General features: G+C 36.9%; 1 protein-coding gene across 2 annotated transcripts in view; it reads left to right on the forward strand.

The window, feature by feature from the left end:
- dpp10 (dipeptidyl-peptidase 10 (non-functional)) overlaps nucleotides 1-20,852 on the forward strand; it is a 161,188-nt gene that overhangs the window by 55,522 nt on the left and 84,814 nt on the right. Inside the window, exon 1 of one of the 2 annotated variants that reach the window (XM_087804826.1) lies at nucleotides 9,594-9,921. The exons of the other annotated variant lie outside the window; for it this stretch is intronic. Coding sequence (XP_087660952.1) covers nucleotides 9,850-9,921 — 72 coding nt within the window. The 5' untranslated portion in view covers nucleotides 9,594-9,849. Of the gene's footprint in view, nucleotides 1-9,593; nucleotides 9,922-20,852 lie in introns of those variants that run through there. 2 annotated transcript variants of the gene reach the window in all.

Genomic DNA, 20,852 nt, shown 5'->3' on the forward strand with positions numbered 1-20,852 from the left:
TGTTTTCACACTGAGAGTAAATCAGTCATTTTTATATCACCACTTATGCCACTGGGAGTCTAGTATTGGACTTTAAAATTGCGGCACAACAATGTTTTTGGTCTCCGGTTGATAGTCAAAAACACAGCGAACACGATCAATAGGTGCCTGGTTGATGTATATTCCGCACACACTCACCACAAAAAAGGGAAGTATTTTGTTGGATTCTTGTTTTCTGCGGTAACTCGCGGATCACGGCTGAATCCAAACGGGGTTTATTACAAATGAATGTAATGTTAATAATGCGATGAATCAAAAAGATGACTCGCATTTTTTGGTACTGATGAAAACACAGAGTCACCTAAACACAATATAACTGGATTTATGTTTTCAAAGTTGAACCAATATGTTGATTTAAGTCTTTGTTAAGTAGTTGTGTGACTCTATTGTATCATCAGTGTGTGTTTGTACAAAACTCTCTTTTAATTGAAATATTCACATGAGAAAATGATCTTAAGCCACGCCCACTGAAAACTTTGTTTTTCTGGAGATGAAACCGTGTTTACCATAACCACACCCACACTGTTGTGATTAGTCAAACATGGAGGTTTGTCACCGCACGTCATCAATCCCGGAGCTCTCCACTTCCAAGGGACTCGTTGTATAAACAAAGAGGGGGCGTGATTAAAGCTGGCTGGAGGAGGAGTGAAGCCATTATTTCATTATAATGGACTCTCGTAACCTCTCTTCCGCCCAGATTTCAGAGCAACTTTATAAAGTAATGAGTTGAAAACATGGTCATGATGAGAAACTTACTGCATCTTGGAGAGAAACTTCAATATTTACAACATGTGAGTCAGGAGAGTTGGGAATAAAGAAACTAAAAAGTTCTCAAAGTAAGTTCAACCCTTGTGTCTCTTGGTCAACAAGGGATAGCTCAAACATATTTGTTTTCCAGCCTCTGGGTCATCTTGACCCTGAGAAAACATAAGGGTTAAACACTCCAAACCAATAACAACACCCTCAAACAGATTTGATCAATTCATTCATTTTCTACCGCTTTATCCCTTACCGGGGTCTCGGGGTGACTGGAGGCTATCCCAGTATCATAGGTCGAGAGGCAGGGGACACCCTGGACAGGATGCCAGATTTGAATAATTGTTAAACAAATTTAAAAACATATTTAACAAATCAATAAAGTTTCTGCATTGTTTCATTTTTTTTTAGGAGTTTTGACATTTTTTTCAGAATTTAAATCTCGGTTACGAAGGTTTTTTAAAATTCATTTCAGCGTTTGTGGGAAAAAAAATGAAATGAAATCATAAACTTGTTTCTTGAATTTAAACATTTGATTTAGAGTTTGATTATTCGTTTAGAAGGTTTATATTTCAATCAATGGTATATTTACTACAAAAAAAAGATTTAAATTGAAGGAATATACTTTGTTACAAGATTAAAGTCATAGGAAAATACTTTATTACGACATTTAAATTTGTATAAAAAACATTTAGTACAAGATTAAAGAAGTTTAAATACATTTATTGCAAGATTAAAGTCGTACAAAATATTTTAGTACGAGATTTTAGTCGTAGGAAATAATTTATAAAGGGATTAAAGTGGTATAAAATACATGTAGTACAAGATTAAAGTAGTATAAAATCCATTTGTCCGAGTTGGTGACGTCATATCCACAGTAGTTTTTACACAACTTTAATCTCGTAATAAATGATTTTCCTACGAACTTAATCTTGTAATAGAATAACTTTAAAAAAAAATGTAGTGGCCCTAAGAAGCGTGTCATTTAAATTGGCCACTTTTATTAATTATAAACTTGCTTGTATGTTTTATTAACATCAACAAAACGTATGGGCTTGATTTTTTTCTCATTAATATGTGTTTTTAAATGCACAGAAGGTTATATAAAAAGGCAATGATTTTCTTAGTGATGAAGAACAAAGAGCTGAAAATGATATACTTTAAGAAACATGTTTAAACAAACAATACCAGAACCAACTAGATCAGAGAAAATAAGTCCAAAAAATAAAGGTAGAATGAAACGCTCTGCAAAATATTTACTAACAACATTGATGTATTTTTGCGTAAATATATATATATTTATTTTCTTTCTCTCAAGTTACTGAACTCAGACACAAGTTTCTTACTTGAGCTTATATATTTTATCTGTGTTTTTAATTTGTTTTGTAGTAATAAAAAGTTTCAATCGTTTTTTTTTGCAAATGTATTTTGGCCTTCACAGCCACCGTATTAAACAACAACACACCAAGTCCACAGTTGGACTGCAACTTTGTGATGTATTAGTAATCTGGGATGTTGCTCTGTGACAGCGAGTGTATTAATGTGATGTGCGGATGTGGGGTGAAGCCGCGGTGGCCTTCGCTACGCCTCGGTCATGAAACTTTCATCAGCCCGGCCGGTGGCGCCGAGTTCCTGAATGTCTTTCTCTAAATTGCCCCGGGGTCATGAATAGTTTATCAACAGCAGGCACCTCAGCTGAACAGCACCCCCGGGTGCTCACGCCCACTTTCCCCGACGGTGTCACAAGCTCATGGACATCCGCCCACTCGCACTGGAACTTCTCAACCTTTCAAGTATTTCCCATGATGCCATGGCCCAGAATAATTTCAGACTGCGCTGCCGTGTGTCTTCTGAGCTAAGAGTTAATGTTTCATGTCTAGAAGTGTCTCTAGAAGTGTGAGATTTTTCTTGGAACACTTTGACCGTCGTTGATCTTCCTTCTTAGTATCTGTAGCACGAGTTTTCATCCTCGACATGTTTGAACTGAGGGACCAATGATGAGTTTTGAGCAATATTTGCAGCTAAAAACATTTGTCTTCTGTTATATATTTTACTCGTTAGAAATGTTAATAGAAACTGGATAATATTAGGGCCACATTTTTTAAATTTAACTACGAGATTAAAATCATTCGAAAATACTTTATTAAGAGATTAAAGTTGTCGGAAAATATTCTTTTACTAGATTTAAGTTGTCGGAAAATACTTTATTACGAGATTAAATTCGCAAGAAAATGTTTTATTACGACATTAAAGTCGAAAGAAAATATTTGATTGCGAGATTAAAGATGAGAAAAAAAATATATTATGAGATTTAAATTGTAGGAAAATACTTTATTGTGAAATTAAAGTCGTATGAAAAGATTTTATAACAAGATTAAAATCGTAGGAAAATATTTTAATACGAGATTTAAATTGTAGAAAAAAATTTGTTACGAGAGTAAAGTCGTAGAAAAATGTTTTATTATGACATTAAAGTCGTTGGAAGATTTTTTATCACGAGATTTAAATTGTAGGAAAATATTTCGTTACGAGATTTAAATTGTAAGAATATACTTTGTTACGAGATTAAAGTCGTAGGAAAATACTTTATCACGACGTTTAAATTAGTATAAAAAACATTTAGTACAAGATTAAAATCGTACAAAATATTTTAGTACGAGATTTTAGTGGTAGGAAATAATTTATAAAGGGATTAAAGTTGTATAAAATACATTTAGTACATGTTTAAACAAACAATATCAGAACCAACTAGATCAGAGAAAATAATTCCAAAAAATAAAGGTATAATGAAACGCTCTGCAAATAAATACTAACATCATTGATGTATTTTTGTATAAATATAAATACAATATATATATTTATTTTCTTTCCCCTCAAGTTACTGAACTCAGACACAGGTTTCTTACTTTTTCTTCTTTCTTCTTACTTCCGAGGACATCTTAGTGTCACTAAATCACTCTCGAGTGAAGAGAAAATTGATTCCCTCGCAACGTATCCGATAATTCCATCTTCAGATCCCTCGCTCGCGTCTATCGTTCAATATACAAACTCCATTATTCTCCTGAATCTGAGCACCATGGAAGGTCGTTGCTAATGTAAGCTCCTCTGATGTCCCGCCATAAAAACAACTGTTTCCTCTGAACATCGTTTGTGTGGATAGTTTTCCGTTGACCTTCAAACACAGTAGCGCAACAACAGCTTCCTCCACAATTATGCCACGTCTTTGGCATTCGGACGGCGCTGAGGGTCAAAGACAAGAAGTCAAGAAGTTTGTTGTTTTTTTGTTTCGTCTTCAACATTAGGTGCCATCGTGAAGGTTCTTGATAGTCGAGTAATAACTTTAACTCCCTCTAGAAATGGAGGGATTCAGACAACGTAACTTAAAATCACCGATAGAACTTTTGTCTGAGTGAGTGAAACAAACCCTTTTAACATAAATTAATTAAAAAAATAAAGTTTTAAAATCTAATGCCAATCATTCAAAAATATATATTTTTTAATACATTATGTTTTAATTGGTAGCATTTTAAAGTCAATAATATTTCATTCATAGCCTTTTAAATTCAATGTAAAATATTTGCAAATGTTTAGCAGTTTTCTTATATTGAATTAAAAAGGCTAAATAAAGAATTTTGGAAATTATACTTTTTTAATTATAGTAATAATTGATATAAAGATTTTGAGTTTATAATCCATGCATTTGTGTCTTAGACTACTAACAGTTTTTTTAGTGTCTAAACAAGAAGGATCTGTCTCGCATGCAGTTAATACTAATATCTACAGCGATATTCTGACCCGCTCTAGTAGAAGAACTCACATTTCTCCGATCCTTAAAACTCTTCACTGGCTGCCAGTTTCTTTCAGGATCATTTAAAAAAATTCTGGTTCTTACTTTCAGATCTATTCATGGTCAGACCTTACATCTGATCCAGACTTACACCCCAGCTCGGGCTCTGAGGTCTGTGGATCAGAATCTACTGATGGTTCCTGTTAGGGGTTTTTGTGTTCCGAGGAACCGACCCCTCCCCAGCCTCGTACGTGGTGGTGGAATGAAGGACAGACACATTGATGAGTTTAAGAAAAATGCTTGTTTAGTGAATTATGCAAAAGTCAGAGACAAACTTACGTGAACACGGGCGCTAGCAAGCAGAGAGATCTATCGCAGACGTCTTCGAATGCCAGAACGCAAAGATCAGACAAAATGGTGGATCTTTATAGTAGAATATTCAGGTTAACGCCTCTAGTAAAATGTGAATGTAGGATTGGTCAGTAAGTGTAAACATTTGATTCTAAGATGGCCGGTCGCACGTGATCGTAGTGGAAATTTACCAAAAGTTGTTGTTTTCAAGAATCTGTTCCCAGCGACTTGTGTCCTTCAGAGTGAATTCTCAGACAGGTGTCCAGAGGTCCTGGAATCTGGGATTGTTTAATCTTTCTGTGTTTGCAAGGCTTTGTGACCTCGGCCTTTGAGTTGTGTGTCATTTCCTTACATTCCTGATCACGCTTCAGACTGTTGCTCCTAAGCTTTGGAACCATCTCTGTGTTTGATGATCTACTGACTCCTTCAAGAAACATCTTAACTCATTCTTATTAGTGCTTTTCCTTAATTTCCTCCTATGGTAGTCTCTATGTTGTCTTGACCTTTTAAAGTATGTTTTTTTTAACCGTGTATTGTTTTTTTTTTTTTAAAGAGCCTTTACAAATATAAATGACTTAGTAACTATTATTAGCAGCTTCAGTCCCCCTCGTTTTTATTTTAACTTTCTTTTCATTGCTGATTTTCAACAAAAACAGAAGCTTTTACTCACAAGGTAACTTTCACTGGCACTTTTCCTAAACTTATTAAGCTTCAAAACTGTAGAAGAAATATGGAATAAAGAGTGTAGCTGTTGTCTGACTCCTGTGCTGACGGATCAGCCTTGAAAATGTTTGTATAGCTGTATAGATAATGATTTGACTTTCGTGTTGTTTTTTTTTGAGGAGCCTCCTCAAAAACATGTCACTCACTGTGAAAATAAGGAAAAAAATGAGGCCAGTGTTTGTATGTTTCCTTTTGTTAAACGACAGACATCTGGTGTGAAAAAAAGGAGGCTGTTGTGTTTCGGCTGCCAGGCAACCACAGCAAAACACAGTTTGGCAGGACGAGGTTGGCTTCGACGCCGGCGTTCACGCCAAATCACGCCGATGATGATCATGGTCGTGATGAATATAATTGCACGATAAAGAGATGAGTTTCTAAAGCTTGGCATAAAGTAAAAACGAGTCATTTGGTGAAATTGTGTTTAATCAACTAATCATAAAAACCCTTCAGTCAAAATATGGGTCAAAATCCTGCGTTATTAACAATAGAAAATAGAGATAGAAAGTCAAAATTACATTACGAATGTTCATATCAGAAAATGATGGAGTGCACAAGTGCTCCTCCTCAGATGCAACACTAATAGACTCAGGGGCCCATTCATTCCTCGTGCTATTAGACTTTATAATTCTGAGTTTAGGGGCAGGAGCTATTTTTATTTGTGCAGGTTTTCCTTAATTTTCTGGAACTCCTGTGTTGTTCTCGTGTTATCTTGACCTTTTAAGTATATATTTTATTGAATATTGTTTTGATTGTTTAAGCGCTTTGTGACCTTGGTCTGGAAAAGCACTCTATAAATATAAATTACTTACTTACTTATTATTTATTGTATGTTTATCTTTGTATCATTTTCTTTGTGTTATTTCCTTTGATCCTTGTTCTTTATACTTGCACTTTGTCATCTCTTGCAATTGTTCTTGTTCTTGTTTTTTATGAAACTTGCTCTAACGAACTGGAAACCCAGAGAGCTCCAGAGTGATTAATACAGTCTATCTAATCTAATCTAATCTAATGTTAAATCTTTGATATTAAATCATTTTAAATGAAACAAAAAAAACATAATAATTTTAGCTCTTAAAGCTGGCTTTTGTTTTTACACCTGGTGATTTTGCCAAATGTTTTTTCTAAGCAAAATAAATGTTAAAGTTATAAATTGATGGTTCAATTTGTTGATAATGGATCAAGGAACAGATGATTTAACTTTCGTGGTGCTTCAGAGTACCGTCTGGATCTATCCAGTCTTTTAAAGGATTTGTCGCCCCCTTCTCCTCTAAAGTAGAAAGTAGAAACCCCAATCTTATAACTCGTACCTTAGAATTAAGTCGATAGAAAAACTCTGACGCAACTGTGTTGTTCAAATATGTCAAGTTTTGTTTTAGGATTGCTATAGATTTGCAGAAGTTCCTGATACTTAACGTAACCAGACCAAAAAGCACCGCAGCTGATTTAGAAAACACAATTCAACCCCAAAATAATGCTGACAGAACTTAACTCATACCAAGTCATTTCCATTATTATTCTTTTCAAACCTAAATTTTCGGCACCAGATGAAACCGTACTCATCCCTGCTGAAAGGGATTGGTCGGGGGCTTAACAATGGAAGCACTTGGCTGTTTGAACAAAAACAAAATGTCCTTATATGTACTTATATTTATACTTAAATGTACAATTTGTTTTTCTCTTCTCAGTTTGATAACAGGAAGCACTTGAGTCGAACGTGTCTCATCGTAACTTTATGAAATCAGTTGCATTTCTGCTGAGAACACATGATTTAAGCGTCTTCTATGGAGGACGAGCAGCACGACATGCCGCGCGTGGCTGGGAAATAATTCAAGTTTATTTCTTCTAAAGTGATTCAAGCTTACATAACAAGGCCTTTAATTTTAACCGACAGACGCGTGGGTTTGTGGGGTTGAAGTCTTAAGTGAACAATGTAAAGTATTGATGGTGCGCCTGAAATAGATGCTTCATAACATCGAGAATCATATGGTGGTGTTGGTTTGTGACGCATTAATGCTACGACTTCAGCACCATGGACAGCTGCCGCTGCGCTTGCTGGGTTACTGACACACTTGAACTCATTTTTATATCATATTAAAGACACAGAAACACAAGATAATTGTGTATTTAGATGTCTAAAATCAGCATTCTGAGCTTAAGGAGTCAAATAAACAACTGCTTTCAAACTATTCACTATACTTTTCTTTTTATCTCACCATTGTGGAAGCTTCAATAGAATTAAACACAAAAGCTTGAGACAACACATGAAGAATAAACACAATCTATATGGCAGATTAGTCGAGCTTAAACACTAAGCATTGAAGATATTGAAAGAAGGAAATAACCTTGCCAGATATTATTTTACCACTTTGGAGATTGATGCTGTTTCTCAAAGTGAAAACCTTTGTGGGAGCCAAGGTCTCAAGCAAGTTGTGATGCATAAGAAACACTATTAGCTTAGCTCATAGATAACAAGATGTTATGAACCAGATGAAGTCATTATTTTTTTCAAATGTTCCACCTAAAAATAATTCAACCTCAACCTTGAATCTTTCTATTTTAGAGGATGGTGACCAATCCTTCAAAAGACTGGATGGATCCAGACGGTACTCTGAAGCACCACAAAAGTTAATTCATATGTTCCTTGTTCCAATATCAACAAATTGAACCATCAATGTATAACTTTAACATTCTATTGTGCTTACACAACTAACTTGGCAAAAACAATTGGCAAAATCAACCAATCAAACCTCCTTGGCAGGTGTTAAAAAAAGTGTGCTTCACTAGTCAATTATAGTAAGTAAGTAAGTAAGTAATGGTTATTTGTAAAGATCTTTTTTGACCAGGGTCACAAAGCGCTTTAACAATCTAAAACAATACACAGTTAAAATATACAGGAGTCTCAGAAAATCAGGAAAAAGCACAAATAAGAAGGTCTTTAGATGTTTCTTGAAGGAGTCAGTAGATCATCAAACACAGAGATGGTTCCAAAGCTTAGGAGCAACAGTCTGGAAGGAATTCTCTCCTCTGGTCCTGAACCGTGTTCAGGAACCATCAGTAGATTCTGATCCACAGACCTCAGAGCCCGAGCTGGGGTGTAAGTCTGGATCAGATCACTGATGGAAGGTCTGACCATGAATAGATCTGAAAGTAAGAACCAGAATTTTAAAATTGATCCTGAAAAAAAACTGGCAGCCAGTGAAAAGTTTTAAGGATCAGGGAAATGTGAGTTCTTCTACTAGAGCAGGTCAGAATTTTCGCTGGTCTGGAAAAGCAAATACAAATTACTTACTTACTTACTTACTTAAAGAGTTAATAGAGTGTAAAGATGATTAAATTTGCTTTAAGAATCATGAATCAAAAGTATATATAAGCGTCTTATATTTGCGTACATATATTTTTAGATTAATATCTGATGAATATTTTCCGTGCAAACATATTTGTATCCGTGTAGTGTCTCTAAAGATCTAATCCAACAGTGGAAAATTTGCTTTCATTATTTTTAGTTTAGGTTTTTATTGTTAACAAGTTGTTGTTTTTTTTTAAATATTCACTACAGTGGATTGAAACACTTTTTTTTTTTTTTTTATTATAATTACTCTTGTATTGGTGAATTATGGATAACAAACAAATAAAGAATCTTAATTCGTTAATCTAAAAATGTGACTCATAAGTTTAATAGAAAATTGCTGATGTATTTAAGAAACTGCTTTTGCTGACTAATGTTTCTAATGATAATGATTTTTTTTTTATTATTATTTATTTGGGTCGCAACCATTCAAAAACGCCACCCCCCACCCAGTCTGGGGAATCATCACAAGACCACTTCATCATCACCCCCTACTCCTCCTCCTCCTCCCCTCCTCTCTTCCTCCCCCTCTCTTCCTCTCTCTTCGATCCTCCAAAAATACCGGCGTCACCGAGCAGATAAAGGCGAAGGCGAAGAGACCGGAGCGCGTCACTTTTTCACAGTCGCTGCCGGGTAAAAAAAAAAAAGGTCGAGCCCCGGTGCAGGATCAATATGAGCCAAACTCTCCTCCTTTCTTCCTCCTCCCCGGCGCGGACGTGAACGCATCACCGCTCGTGACGGATCCACACTTCTCCGGAACATTTTCCACACTTTTCTGGAAGCAGCTTTTTTTTTTTTTTTGGACGTTTCTCGATCCAACCAGGAGTTTAAAAAATTAAAATAAAAAATGACAGCGAGCAAGGAGCAGCAGAACCAGAGACAGAACCAGCAGCAGCAGCAGCAGCAGCAGCAGGATGAGGTGGGATCTCGGTTTATTCTTTCAGAAAAAATGACACTTTGAGGGTCCGATCGGAACCATGACTTGTATATGGTTCAGGGGGGGGATTTGATGGATGCTCGGGGAGCTGCGCCGTCGGTACCCCGGGGGCGCGGAAACCCTGGAAGCCGCTGACAGGCTGCACAGAGACGGACATTGTCTCTTCCACCCGCCGCCTCATCTCAGCTGCCTTCCTGTAGGGATTTCACCCAGAAACCCTCACTCAGAGTCACCTATTTATAACCCCACCACCACCTTCAAATCTTCCAGCCAGACCCCCCCCCCAGCCCCCCCCAAAAAAGATTAAAACACCACCTTTATTTTTAAATGTTGTCTACTACTGATTCTCTCTGTGGGATCCAAACTTCCCTTTTGCTACCAAATTCATTATCGATTCTCCATCTCTGTCAAAAAAAAAGGGCTAATAAATGTAATCTAATAACATCATTTCATCACATATATACCCGCAGTCCCACAGGGAGGCTTTTTCTAAACGTGCCCTTAATTGAATTCCTGACTCTTATTTGAGGAAATCAAAAGCCCAGAGCTTTGTAATTGAGTTCCAAATGCCTGAAATACTAGAAAGACCTCTTGGGGTCGGGATTACATTTTTTTTGTTGCTGCTCGCCTCGATTAAATGGCCCCCGCTGACATCTTATTTGTTATGGTATTGTTGATAAACGGTTGCAATAAAACTTTGGGAAACATTTTTCATGAACAAGTTCAGTAAAAAGTGACATTTTCTGGTGTTTATTTTTTATTTATTACTAAACCAAGGCAGTAATATATGTATCAGAACCCCCACTGGTATAGGTGCTTATGATACCAATAATATAACACTATATTTGTATATTAGGCCAAAAGTTTTTCACTAAATGATGCCAAGACATCGCGAATATTTCACATTATCTCCCGAAATGCTTCAGTGTTTACCTGTTTAAGGTTTGGATTTTCACCTCGTTGTGGCAAGATATGGTTAAAAATAAAGGGAAGAAGTTGGAGATATCAGTTTCAACTTCTAGTCCTGTGTGTCGTACTGGTTTGTACTATAGTTAGTAAAGTTAATCCAACGGTAGTTTTTTCCTCATCTTAGTTGGTGATTCTCTCAGGTTTGGTCCCACATTTAAAAAAAACAAAGTAAAAAGGGGAAGTAAGTCTGTCGAGGTGTCCCAGTTGTCCAGGGTGTCCCCGTCCTTCTAACAAATCAAAGGAATATCCAGTTGAGACAGGAAACTATCGAACTGGTATAGAAAAGCGCTCTAAATATATAACTTACTTACTTACTAAAGCTTCATCACAACAGTTATTCTTGGTAGTCACAGGAATTCCAAGGTTGGTTTTTTTCAAGTTGAAGTTTTTGCTTGTCAGGGTTTTTTCCCTCCTTTACCTTCAAGTCAACCTCCTTTCATGAACACCAAAGGACCCTTGGGTATTTCATTTGAAAGTGAGGAAAAAAGTTTCCAAATGCATCCACCGAGGCGGTGAGTTCCACAGTACTTCTGACAGCGAGTGTGAGGGAGCGGATACATAGAGTGCATCGACTGAGTACTTCCGTAGCTACACTCACTTTGTTACAGTACGCGCTGAGCTCCGGGAAAAAACACAGCCCTTCGAACTTTTAGTTCATAGCAGCTCCAAGTATAGATTCTCTTAACATTTCTCCTCTACTGAGCTTTTTCCAATCCAAAGGTTTGACCTGCATAGAATAAATCACTTTCATCGGAAAATACTCACTAACGTGGGCAATGTTAAGCACCTTTACTTGATAAGTTTTAAGGTATATTAATAGAAATATGAATACAGCTCTGTGACTACCTTTGAGCTCATGGCTACACTTTTTCTATTTATCTTTTTGATTCAGAAGATACGCGTACGAACATTCAGGATAGTTGATGGAATATATATTTATATTTCTGTTGATTGCATTTGTCGGATATTTTCAGAAATTATAGGGGAAACTCTTTGCCTGGTTTCTACTTGTCTTGTTTAGCAAAATTTGTCAATTCTGAGCTGCTCGGCAGGGATCTGCGCTTTCTAGGTGCTTTCCTATAGTTCTTTTCAGTCGTATTTCTAGAGAATAACAATCGTTGTTATGATTGAAATGTATTTTTCTACAATTCAATCATGAATTCATCTAGTTTTTTTGTATTTTTTCAACAATTTTGTGATTGTATTGCTTTATTTCTAAGGTATATACCGATGTGTTTCTATCCCCTGCTTTATTTATATACTTCATTTCTAGGAGTACTTTTAATTTAAAGCAATGACTCTTGGATAGTGATACATAGTAGACTGTCCAGCAGATCTGTCTTGAAAGCTTAATATGGTCAAGGAAAAGGGGGCATGAGTGGGTCAGAAGACCCCCTTAAAATTCAAATACGACCAATTTTCATTCAATTTAAACCATGAATATAACATAATAAGTAAGGGAGACATTTTGTCTATTGTAAGGGGGTGCAAAGGGGGAAAAATACCCCTTTAGAATCCTACAGATCCAGTTTTAATCAAATTTATACCATAGCTAACCATAACAGTAGTAGATCAGATTCAGCTCCTTTTATCAATTGTAAGGTTATCCACCTGATCTTACTCTTTTTGGGGTGGGGCTATTTGTATTTATTTTTTCTTCATATAACCCTCTGTCATATGTTGTTGTTTTTTCTTTCTTATCTTGACCTTGATAAAGCAAACTCATGTACAAAACATATTTTTACTGTCAAAAGTGAAATAAATTCAAAAAACAAGTTTGAAACGTAACATTTTGTCCCAAAACTATCTGTTTACAATTGAAAGACATGTTAAGGACATCCATGAAGATGTCGTGTTCACAGATCAGATGGTTTCGAAAAGAGGATCCTGCGACTGACACTGAAACCACTTTTAGATCCAGATGTCGAGAGTGAGACGTGAGCTCTCCGTCGAGCTGGAGTGTTGTGGCGTCTGCGTCCACTTTGACGGAGGCTGCGTCAGGAATGGGGGTCGAGATTGAACGGAGAGCAAGAGCGAGGCATTAACGTAGGCGTTGCCTGAACTCCTTCCTGATGACAGGTGTCTGAGGAGGGTTTAAAGGCGAGTTTGAGCTGCATTTTTTTCTCTCTCGTATTTTTACCTTTAAATCTTATTTATATGGGGCGTCATAGCTCAGATGGTAGAGTGGTTGCCTGCAGTCCTAAAGGTTGCAGGTTCAATCCCAGCTCCAGACAAGCTTGTGTCGTTGTGTCCCTGAGCAAGACACTTTACCCTGATTGCTCCTGATGGCAGATTCGGCGCCATGTGCTGCAGCCTACTCCCATCAGTATGTTTGAATGGCTGTCAAAGCGCTTTGTGACCCTGGTCTAGAAAGGCGCAATATAAATAGAGATTATTATTATTTATCTTCTAACGAGTCTGGAGAAGCTCGAGCTTTTTTGGAGGCAAGACTTAATAAAGCTCTTTTGTGTGAAGCGAACGCTTTGTTGTTGAAAAAACAGAAGCTGTTTCTCCTCCTGATCTCTCTTTTAAAATAAGTCTTTGACTTTGACTGGAATCCCACAGCAAATCCCTGGAGTCGAAGCAGAAGCTGTGATGTTCCACCCGTCCTGACCGAACGTCCTCGTTGATGATAGTGGCGAGTTCTCGGACCGTGAAGAAGGTTGTTTTTTTTTTTAGCAGAAATGGATTTGCTGTGATTATAAAAGGGAAGAGGGACGCGCCTGCACCGTCGCTGACCCTCTGATCCAGTAACTGTTTCTCATACTAATGCAGGAACACGGAGTTCAGATGAGGAGGAAGGAATGAGCGTGAAAGAACGATTAAGAAGAAGAAAAATAACCCGGTGTTTATCCGAGAAGACGTTTGAGTGAAAGATGAAGGCGGCGGATGTCGAAGGTTGAATTGACAAATGTGCTTCGCGGAAGAACAACTTCTATGGACGGATGGAAAAAGAATGAAAGATGAGTCGAGTTGATGCCACGTTAAAGTGGTCGGTAATGTGAGATAAAGCAGGGTTCACCAACCTTTCGTTGAAGAATGGAACTGTCATCACGGACGGATAAAAACAGTAGAAAAAAACAATTTAGAGGTTGTTTTTTTTGAGCAACTTTAACTGAAAGAACCGTCTTGACATGTCAAGAGTCTGATGTTACTTTAGAGAAAACACAATCTTGTTTCAAATGTCGAAGTCTTCCTCTCCAAGATGCAGTAAGTCCCTCATCATGACCATGTTTTAAACGTATTACTTGGCCCAATGGCTGGTTTTCCTTAAAAAGAAAGTAGACTATTGTTCCTGTTAACATGGTGACCTATAGAGATGCCAGTTAAGATAAGGAATTGAGATAATCAAGAATGATAGAGGGAATTCCAACATCAAAACTGGGGTTGATGGAAATTTTATACTTCCTGTTTGTACTTTCTGTTTGGTGAATATTAAGTAAATTTGCCAAAACTCAACTCTCCTGACTCACATGTTACAATGTTGACGTCTTCCTTTCCAAGATGCATTAAGTCCGTCATCATGACCATGTTTTGAACTTGTTACTTTATAAAAATGCTCTGAAATCTGGGCGAACGAGAGGTTACGAGAGTCCATTATGACGTAATAATGGCTTCACTCCTCCTCCAGCCAGCTGTCATCACGCCCCGCTTTGTTTGTACATCGAGTCCCTTGGAGGTGGAGACTTCTGGGATTGATGACGCCCAGTGACAAACCTTAATGTTGGACCAATCACAGCAGAGGGGTGTGTGGTTACGGCAAACAAGACTTTATCTCAAGTAAAACACTGTGTTTTCAGTGGGCGGGGCTTAAGATCATTTTCCAATAATAATGTTTTCATTGTGTTTATGTTTGTGTGTGTTTCCATAAACATGGAGGGTTGTCAGTTTTTGCTTGTGTGTTTGTAAATGTCCTTCTATGTGAACGATCATCCTTGTAATATTTATATGGGAAAACTTTAGAACTCGTTACTGGTTCAACTTACAAAAACAAATAAACCTTTCATGCATTTTTAACCACATTTTTCTCAGGAAGTATTGCAATTTCATACAGTGCAGAACAATGATTAAATTACAAAAATATTTTGCACATAGTAAAATTAATTAAAAACGACATGTTTCGTTGTAAAACTACAGTAAACCCTACCCATGACTACTGTACAGTCCCCATACTGCACTTCTCTTCTGAAAGAATTGTAAAGAACAGTAAAACACAGTACTTTTAAGTCACGTTTATTTGTACATTTATGTGTAGTATTACTACGGTACAACCAAGTGTATTCAGAATGAGTGCAACTGCTGAACGATGCCTGACACGTGATATTTTGAGGGATTAAATAAAAAATAAAAAATAAATATAAAATTAAAAGAATTATTAAGAATGAAAACTAATTGACACATCAATGATTAAGAATGAATAGTAGAAGAAAATGAAATAAACAAAGATGTTATTAAAAGTCTTTTCCTTGGTTTAGTTCATTTATAGAAGTAAATAATTAGCAGTTATTAAGTGTTTCATTGCATTGTGTAAAAGTACACGCCATCGAATGCATGAATTACAGAAATCTTGTGAAGCTCCTTTTCCTTCTTTTGAGTCGTCACAACATCTTCATTCGGCCTCGTCTTGTCCTGCGTTAAAATTCAGTAGATCCCTAATTATTAAACCTTATCGGTGTCGCAGGGGGGTTGAGCCTATCCCAGCTACTCGGGGCAAGAGGCAGGGGGGATACCCTGGAAAGGTCATTAGCCTGATACAGGGCACACAATGAGTGACAACCACTCACACACATTAAGGGACAATACAAATCAACCTTTTCCGTCTGTGGGAGGAAACCTGAGTTCCAGGAGCGATAACGAAAACCAGCAACCGTCGCTGTAACCACAAAAAAAAAAAATTCAATTTAAAGAAACAATGTCTTAATTTTTTCACTTGTCTGCAAGTGTGTGTGTGTGTGTGCGTGCACGCTCCTTCAGTCCGTTGTATTGTACTGCGAAGCAGCAGTAAGAATATTCTTGAACGTGCCAGCTCCCTGTTGGCCCCGAAAATGTTTTTGAAAATTCATCGCAGCTTCAGGCAACTTTCTCCCAACGAAAAAATCACAAGCCAACTGATGCGTTGTGTGTGTTTGAATTTGTACAACAAAAACATCATGTTCAACAACAACCGCAGGGACAAACCAGAGACGTTACCGCCTTTGCATTTCTTCGTGCAACTCAAGTATCAGTGGACTGGAATCTCCAGGATTCGCGCCGCTGAATAATCCCAGTTTCCCCTGAAGTGTCCTGCATCGAGACTGTATGTGAAAGTTTTTTTAAAGTAGATTCGTGGCTCAATTTCCTTTTGCCAAGATGACTTAAGTGAAGTGATTCACTGACAGCATTTATTAATATGTTTCGAGGTTACTTCCGTGTCTAGGCTCTAATTAAAAGTTGAAGTATTTTATTCGTAGCCTTCTTTACCCACATTTGAATCTCATTAAATCATTTTGAATACTTTTTTTTCATGTTTTCATAAATTTGAGTGGTGTCGGCAAAAGACTTCTATAGCAGCTGGAAAGCTGAAGCATTACAACTGAATTATTATTATTATTTTATGTAAATTACAGACAAAGGAAATGTCAAAAGTTAAATTAAATTCCGCTGATAAATTTGGTATGATATCAAAATTGTACAATATTTAAAATAAGGCTTATATTTTTCATAGTTTATTATTTTTACGATTTTGTGTAAATTTAACAAGACTGTCAGCGAAATATTAGCAATGTTCTGATGAAGCTTCATGAAGCAGTGTCATTATGCTCAGAGTCCACTAGATGGCGTCTCTGAACTATTTTCCTTAAAAAATCATTTTTAAACTGATGGCGCCACCTACTGACCTCTGAACAACATGACACTGTTTCATGAAGCTTCATCAACGCATCACTACAGAATACTTCTACAGCAAATTGATTATCTCCAGTTTAAAAGTTGAATCAAACACAATCCAACATAACTTTACACTATTTAAAATAAAGCCAAATATTTTCCTTATTGGTGTCTGAGCGTTAGAGGGCAGACAGAGAGCGACAAGCACTTTTAAAGTGATTTATTTTTGTACATTTCTTTTTTACATTTGGCAGGAATGTCAGCAAAAGACTTCTACAGCAGATCGCAAAATTAAAGCTGAAGCATCACAAATCAACTTTTAAAATATATTTAAAAAAAACGAATTAAACTATACATTTTGATCATTAAGGTCAGCTGAATACTTCTACAGTAGTAAGCAGATAAATAATAAAAAAATATATATACATATGTAATATTATTTTTAATATATATATTTCATTTTTATCAAATTTTCAGCAAAAAGCAACTTAGAAAATTGAAGCACGTTCTATCCGAGTTGTACAATCCAGTTCCAGTTTCATACACCTTTTCTCATTTTTTTTGTTTTTAAAAACGATATAAATAAGTATAAAATATCAATTTCAAATATCAATAAAAAGTAAACTATATAAAATATGAATAATGCATGAGTGTCATCCAAAAGCGTTTAAAGTAGTAAGCATAAGGAAAAGGTTGCTTTTATATTTATAAAAATGTTGTCCAGGTCTCTGGTGAGCTCTTGTCCCTCATAACGACAGAGCAGCGCCTGTTGCTGAATCGTGTGTGTAATCGACTCCGAGTGTAAACTTTCAAGGTTTCTGTCAGTCAGGAAATGCAAACATCACAGACCTGCTCTTGTCCTCAACACGCCCGGCGAAGCGACTCGCTCTCTTTGAAACCGCTCTTATCTGCTGGTGCGCCTGTTGCTCTCATTAATACTAACGAGGAAAAAAGACTCCGGCCAGCGTCTGATTCGACATTAAGTTCATCAGCTCGTCCGCGATGAAGTGCTGGAGTGTTTCTGGCAAACAAGCTCGTCTGCACTCGCAGGACTTTTCTTTTAAGCACCGAGGTGGACGATCGATTGAACTCCCGCGAGCGAAAATCTCCCAGGCTGGTACGTGAGGATCAACAACCTTCTGTCGGAGAGAAGCGAGATGTTGGCGCTCAGACCAGAACCTCACTTAAGTAACCAATCACCTTGTTGAGGATTTGAATGGATTGATTTGGTTTCTCTTGTATTGATTATTACTGTCTTAAAGATTTTTTTTTTTGTCTGGAGTAACATTAGCCTGTGACTCTTGATTGTTTTGGTCAAGTTTACTTTGAAAAAAAAAAAAGAGGAACAAGCAAAATTGTTGCTTGTTCTTAAACTTTAACTCTAGAACTTGTTGCGGAGAACTGAGTCAGCGTTTATCTCGAGATGTATTTTTCATGCAATGGTCGATGGATTTATATTTATTTATGAGGAGGCTCTGTTAAAAACTGTACTTTTTTGGCATTGTTTTATTTGCAACTTCTTATAGTTTTAAATTTAATAGTATACATTTTGATTATAAACATATACACGTATATACATTTTTTTTTTTCAACCTGAGAATATTTCTAATTATATATTTTTTAATTTGAATCTTACATTTAAAACATTCTATTAAATTTGTATTTTTAAGATTAAATATGGAATTTAACATTATTTATAGCTGGCTTGAATTAAATTATATTGAGTATAATTACTAATTATAATTAGAAATGTTCTTTTGGAAATTTTGAAATACACATTTAATTAGAACTCCATTTAAATAATAAAATAGACATCAAAGTCTCTATTTTTCTGTCTATCTTGTCTGATATATTTTTTTTTAGACTTTTTTTAATGATTTTGAACTCAATCCTTATACATTAGACCAAGAGTCTCAAACTGGCCTGAATTCTAAAGATTTTTCTACAGCTTGAAGAATCTGTAACGTGGAGATAGTTTAAATATTATCTATAATATTCTTTCATCAAAATTTATTTTATATTTATATTTTTCATTTTTTTTCTTTGGAGTTCTGTCCTACTTCACAGGATTTGTGCCATTTAATAAAACAAACTTTTACATGTTTATTTCTTATTTTATAAATCTATTGCACCTCTCTCTGGTGTCAATCAAACATTCCAGGAGCCAAGGTCTCAAGAAGCCTCACATTCCTTAACAATTAGATTATTTAATCGAAATTGTATTTTTCCCAAAATTCTAAATGGCTAGAGAAAACTTGTAGTAGTACTTCGTTACAGGGTGATACAAGGGGTTAATACTCTAATACGGTTTGTAACTAATTATTAGATTATTTGTAAATCGGAAAAATTCACTTCGTTTGGAGTGTAAACGGTGAAAACTATTCAAGGTCGTCGTCATATTCTCATGACGGGTACGATGGTAGAACGCCATGAAGTCATGAAGTTCAACTGAATCGCACACTGATCACGAACCCCCTGATTAAAACCCCTACGTCTCCATCAGCCCCCCGCCAACCACCCCGGCTTTAAACCGACAGTCGCAGCAATCAAAGCTATTTATGGCGAAGTACGATTCCCTCACCTGGACGCCTGACCTTGGACTGTGTGACAAATGATGGGGAGTCGGTGTGTGTGTGTGTGTGTGTGTGTGTGTGTGTGTGTGTGTGTGTGTGTGTGTGTGTGTGTGTGTGTGTGTGTGTGTGTGTGTGTGTGTGTGTGTGTGTGTGTGTGTGTGTGTGTGTGTGTGTGTGTGTGTGTGTGTGTGTGTGTGTGTGTGTGTGTGTGTGTGTGTCGCTGTGAGCCCGCCACGAGTCGAAGCCTCTCCGTGGTCAAAAGGCTTAACATCTGAAATTGATCGGCTTGCTAATAGGAAACGAGCAGTTTAGTGACATGCTGTCCTGTTATTGTATTGAGCATTATCAGGCCCGACCCGTGGACCCCGGCCACGGCTCCATGAGCCTCCGGGATCGTTTCCAATTAAAGCCCGTCCTTGCCGACATCAGCCCTTGGATCATGGAATGGATTACTAATTTTTTTCCAATGAGATCGTTAGAGATACAGGTGGATTTGATTCAAATTTGTTTTACATGTGAATCAAATGTCTTTTTATGGCCAAAAAAAAAAATGCTTGAAAAGTTGATCTTTGGCTCCGGATACGTTGCTCGCGGGCAGCGTTTGACGCTTGGGTTTATTTATCTCGCTTCACTTTCAGAAATGAAAAACGGTCTGATGGATAATTAGTCGCGGTTGATCACGGCGTCGGATCCCGAGGCACATTTATGAAGCTCACGGGTCGGTATTTAAACACGTTTGCTCACGTTTTTCTTATCACGGCGACCGTTGGTTAATCAGTTCAAGTTCATATTATAGTAAGTTTTAATGATTCATTACCGTGCTTGGTTAATTTTCAGATTCAATTATTTAAAGTTCAACTAATGTGTTGATTGAAGTGTGTTAAATAGATGTGTGACTCTATTGTATCATCAGTGTGTGTTTGTTTGTACAAAACTCTTTTTGTACGCCCACTGAAAAAAAAAGAAGGTTTTCTGGAGATGAAATCTTGTTGGTCGTTACCACGCCCACTCTGCCTTGATTGGTCAAATGTGGAGGTTTGTCACCGCGCCTCATAAATCCCGGATGTCTCCACCTCCGAGGGACTCGTTGTATAAACAAAGCTGGGCGTCGTGATTACAGCTGGCTGGAGGAGGAGTGAAGACTCTCGTAACCTCTCGTTTGCCCAGATTTCAGACAAACTTTACAAAGTAATAAATGCATTTTAAAAAAAGAACACAAGTTCAAAAGTGAAAGTTGTAGGTTCAATCCCAGCTCCGAATGCTTCGCTGTGTCCTTGAGCAAGACATTCAACCCTGATTGCTCCTGATGATGAGCTGGCGCGCCGCGTCGCAGCCTACTCCCATCAGTTTTTTGGAATTGGTTAAAGTTGTTGCTTCAGACACAATAAATCTCTAAATTGATGAATGTAAAAAAAAACAGTAAATGTGTTGAGAAAACAAATATAAAAAATATATATAAATGTGTGGAGAAAAATATATATAAACAAATATAAAGCCGAATATATA

This window comes from Callionymus lyra, chromosome 12, assembly GCF_982586985.1.
Source record: "Callionymus lyra chromosome 12, fCalLyr1.hap1.1, whole genome shotgun sequence".
Lineage (NCBI taxonomy): Eukaryota > Metazoa > Chordata > Actinopteri > Syngnathiformes > Callionymidae > Callionymus > Callionymus lyra.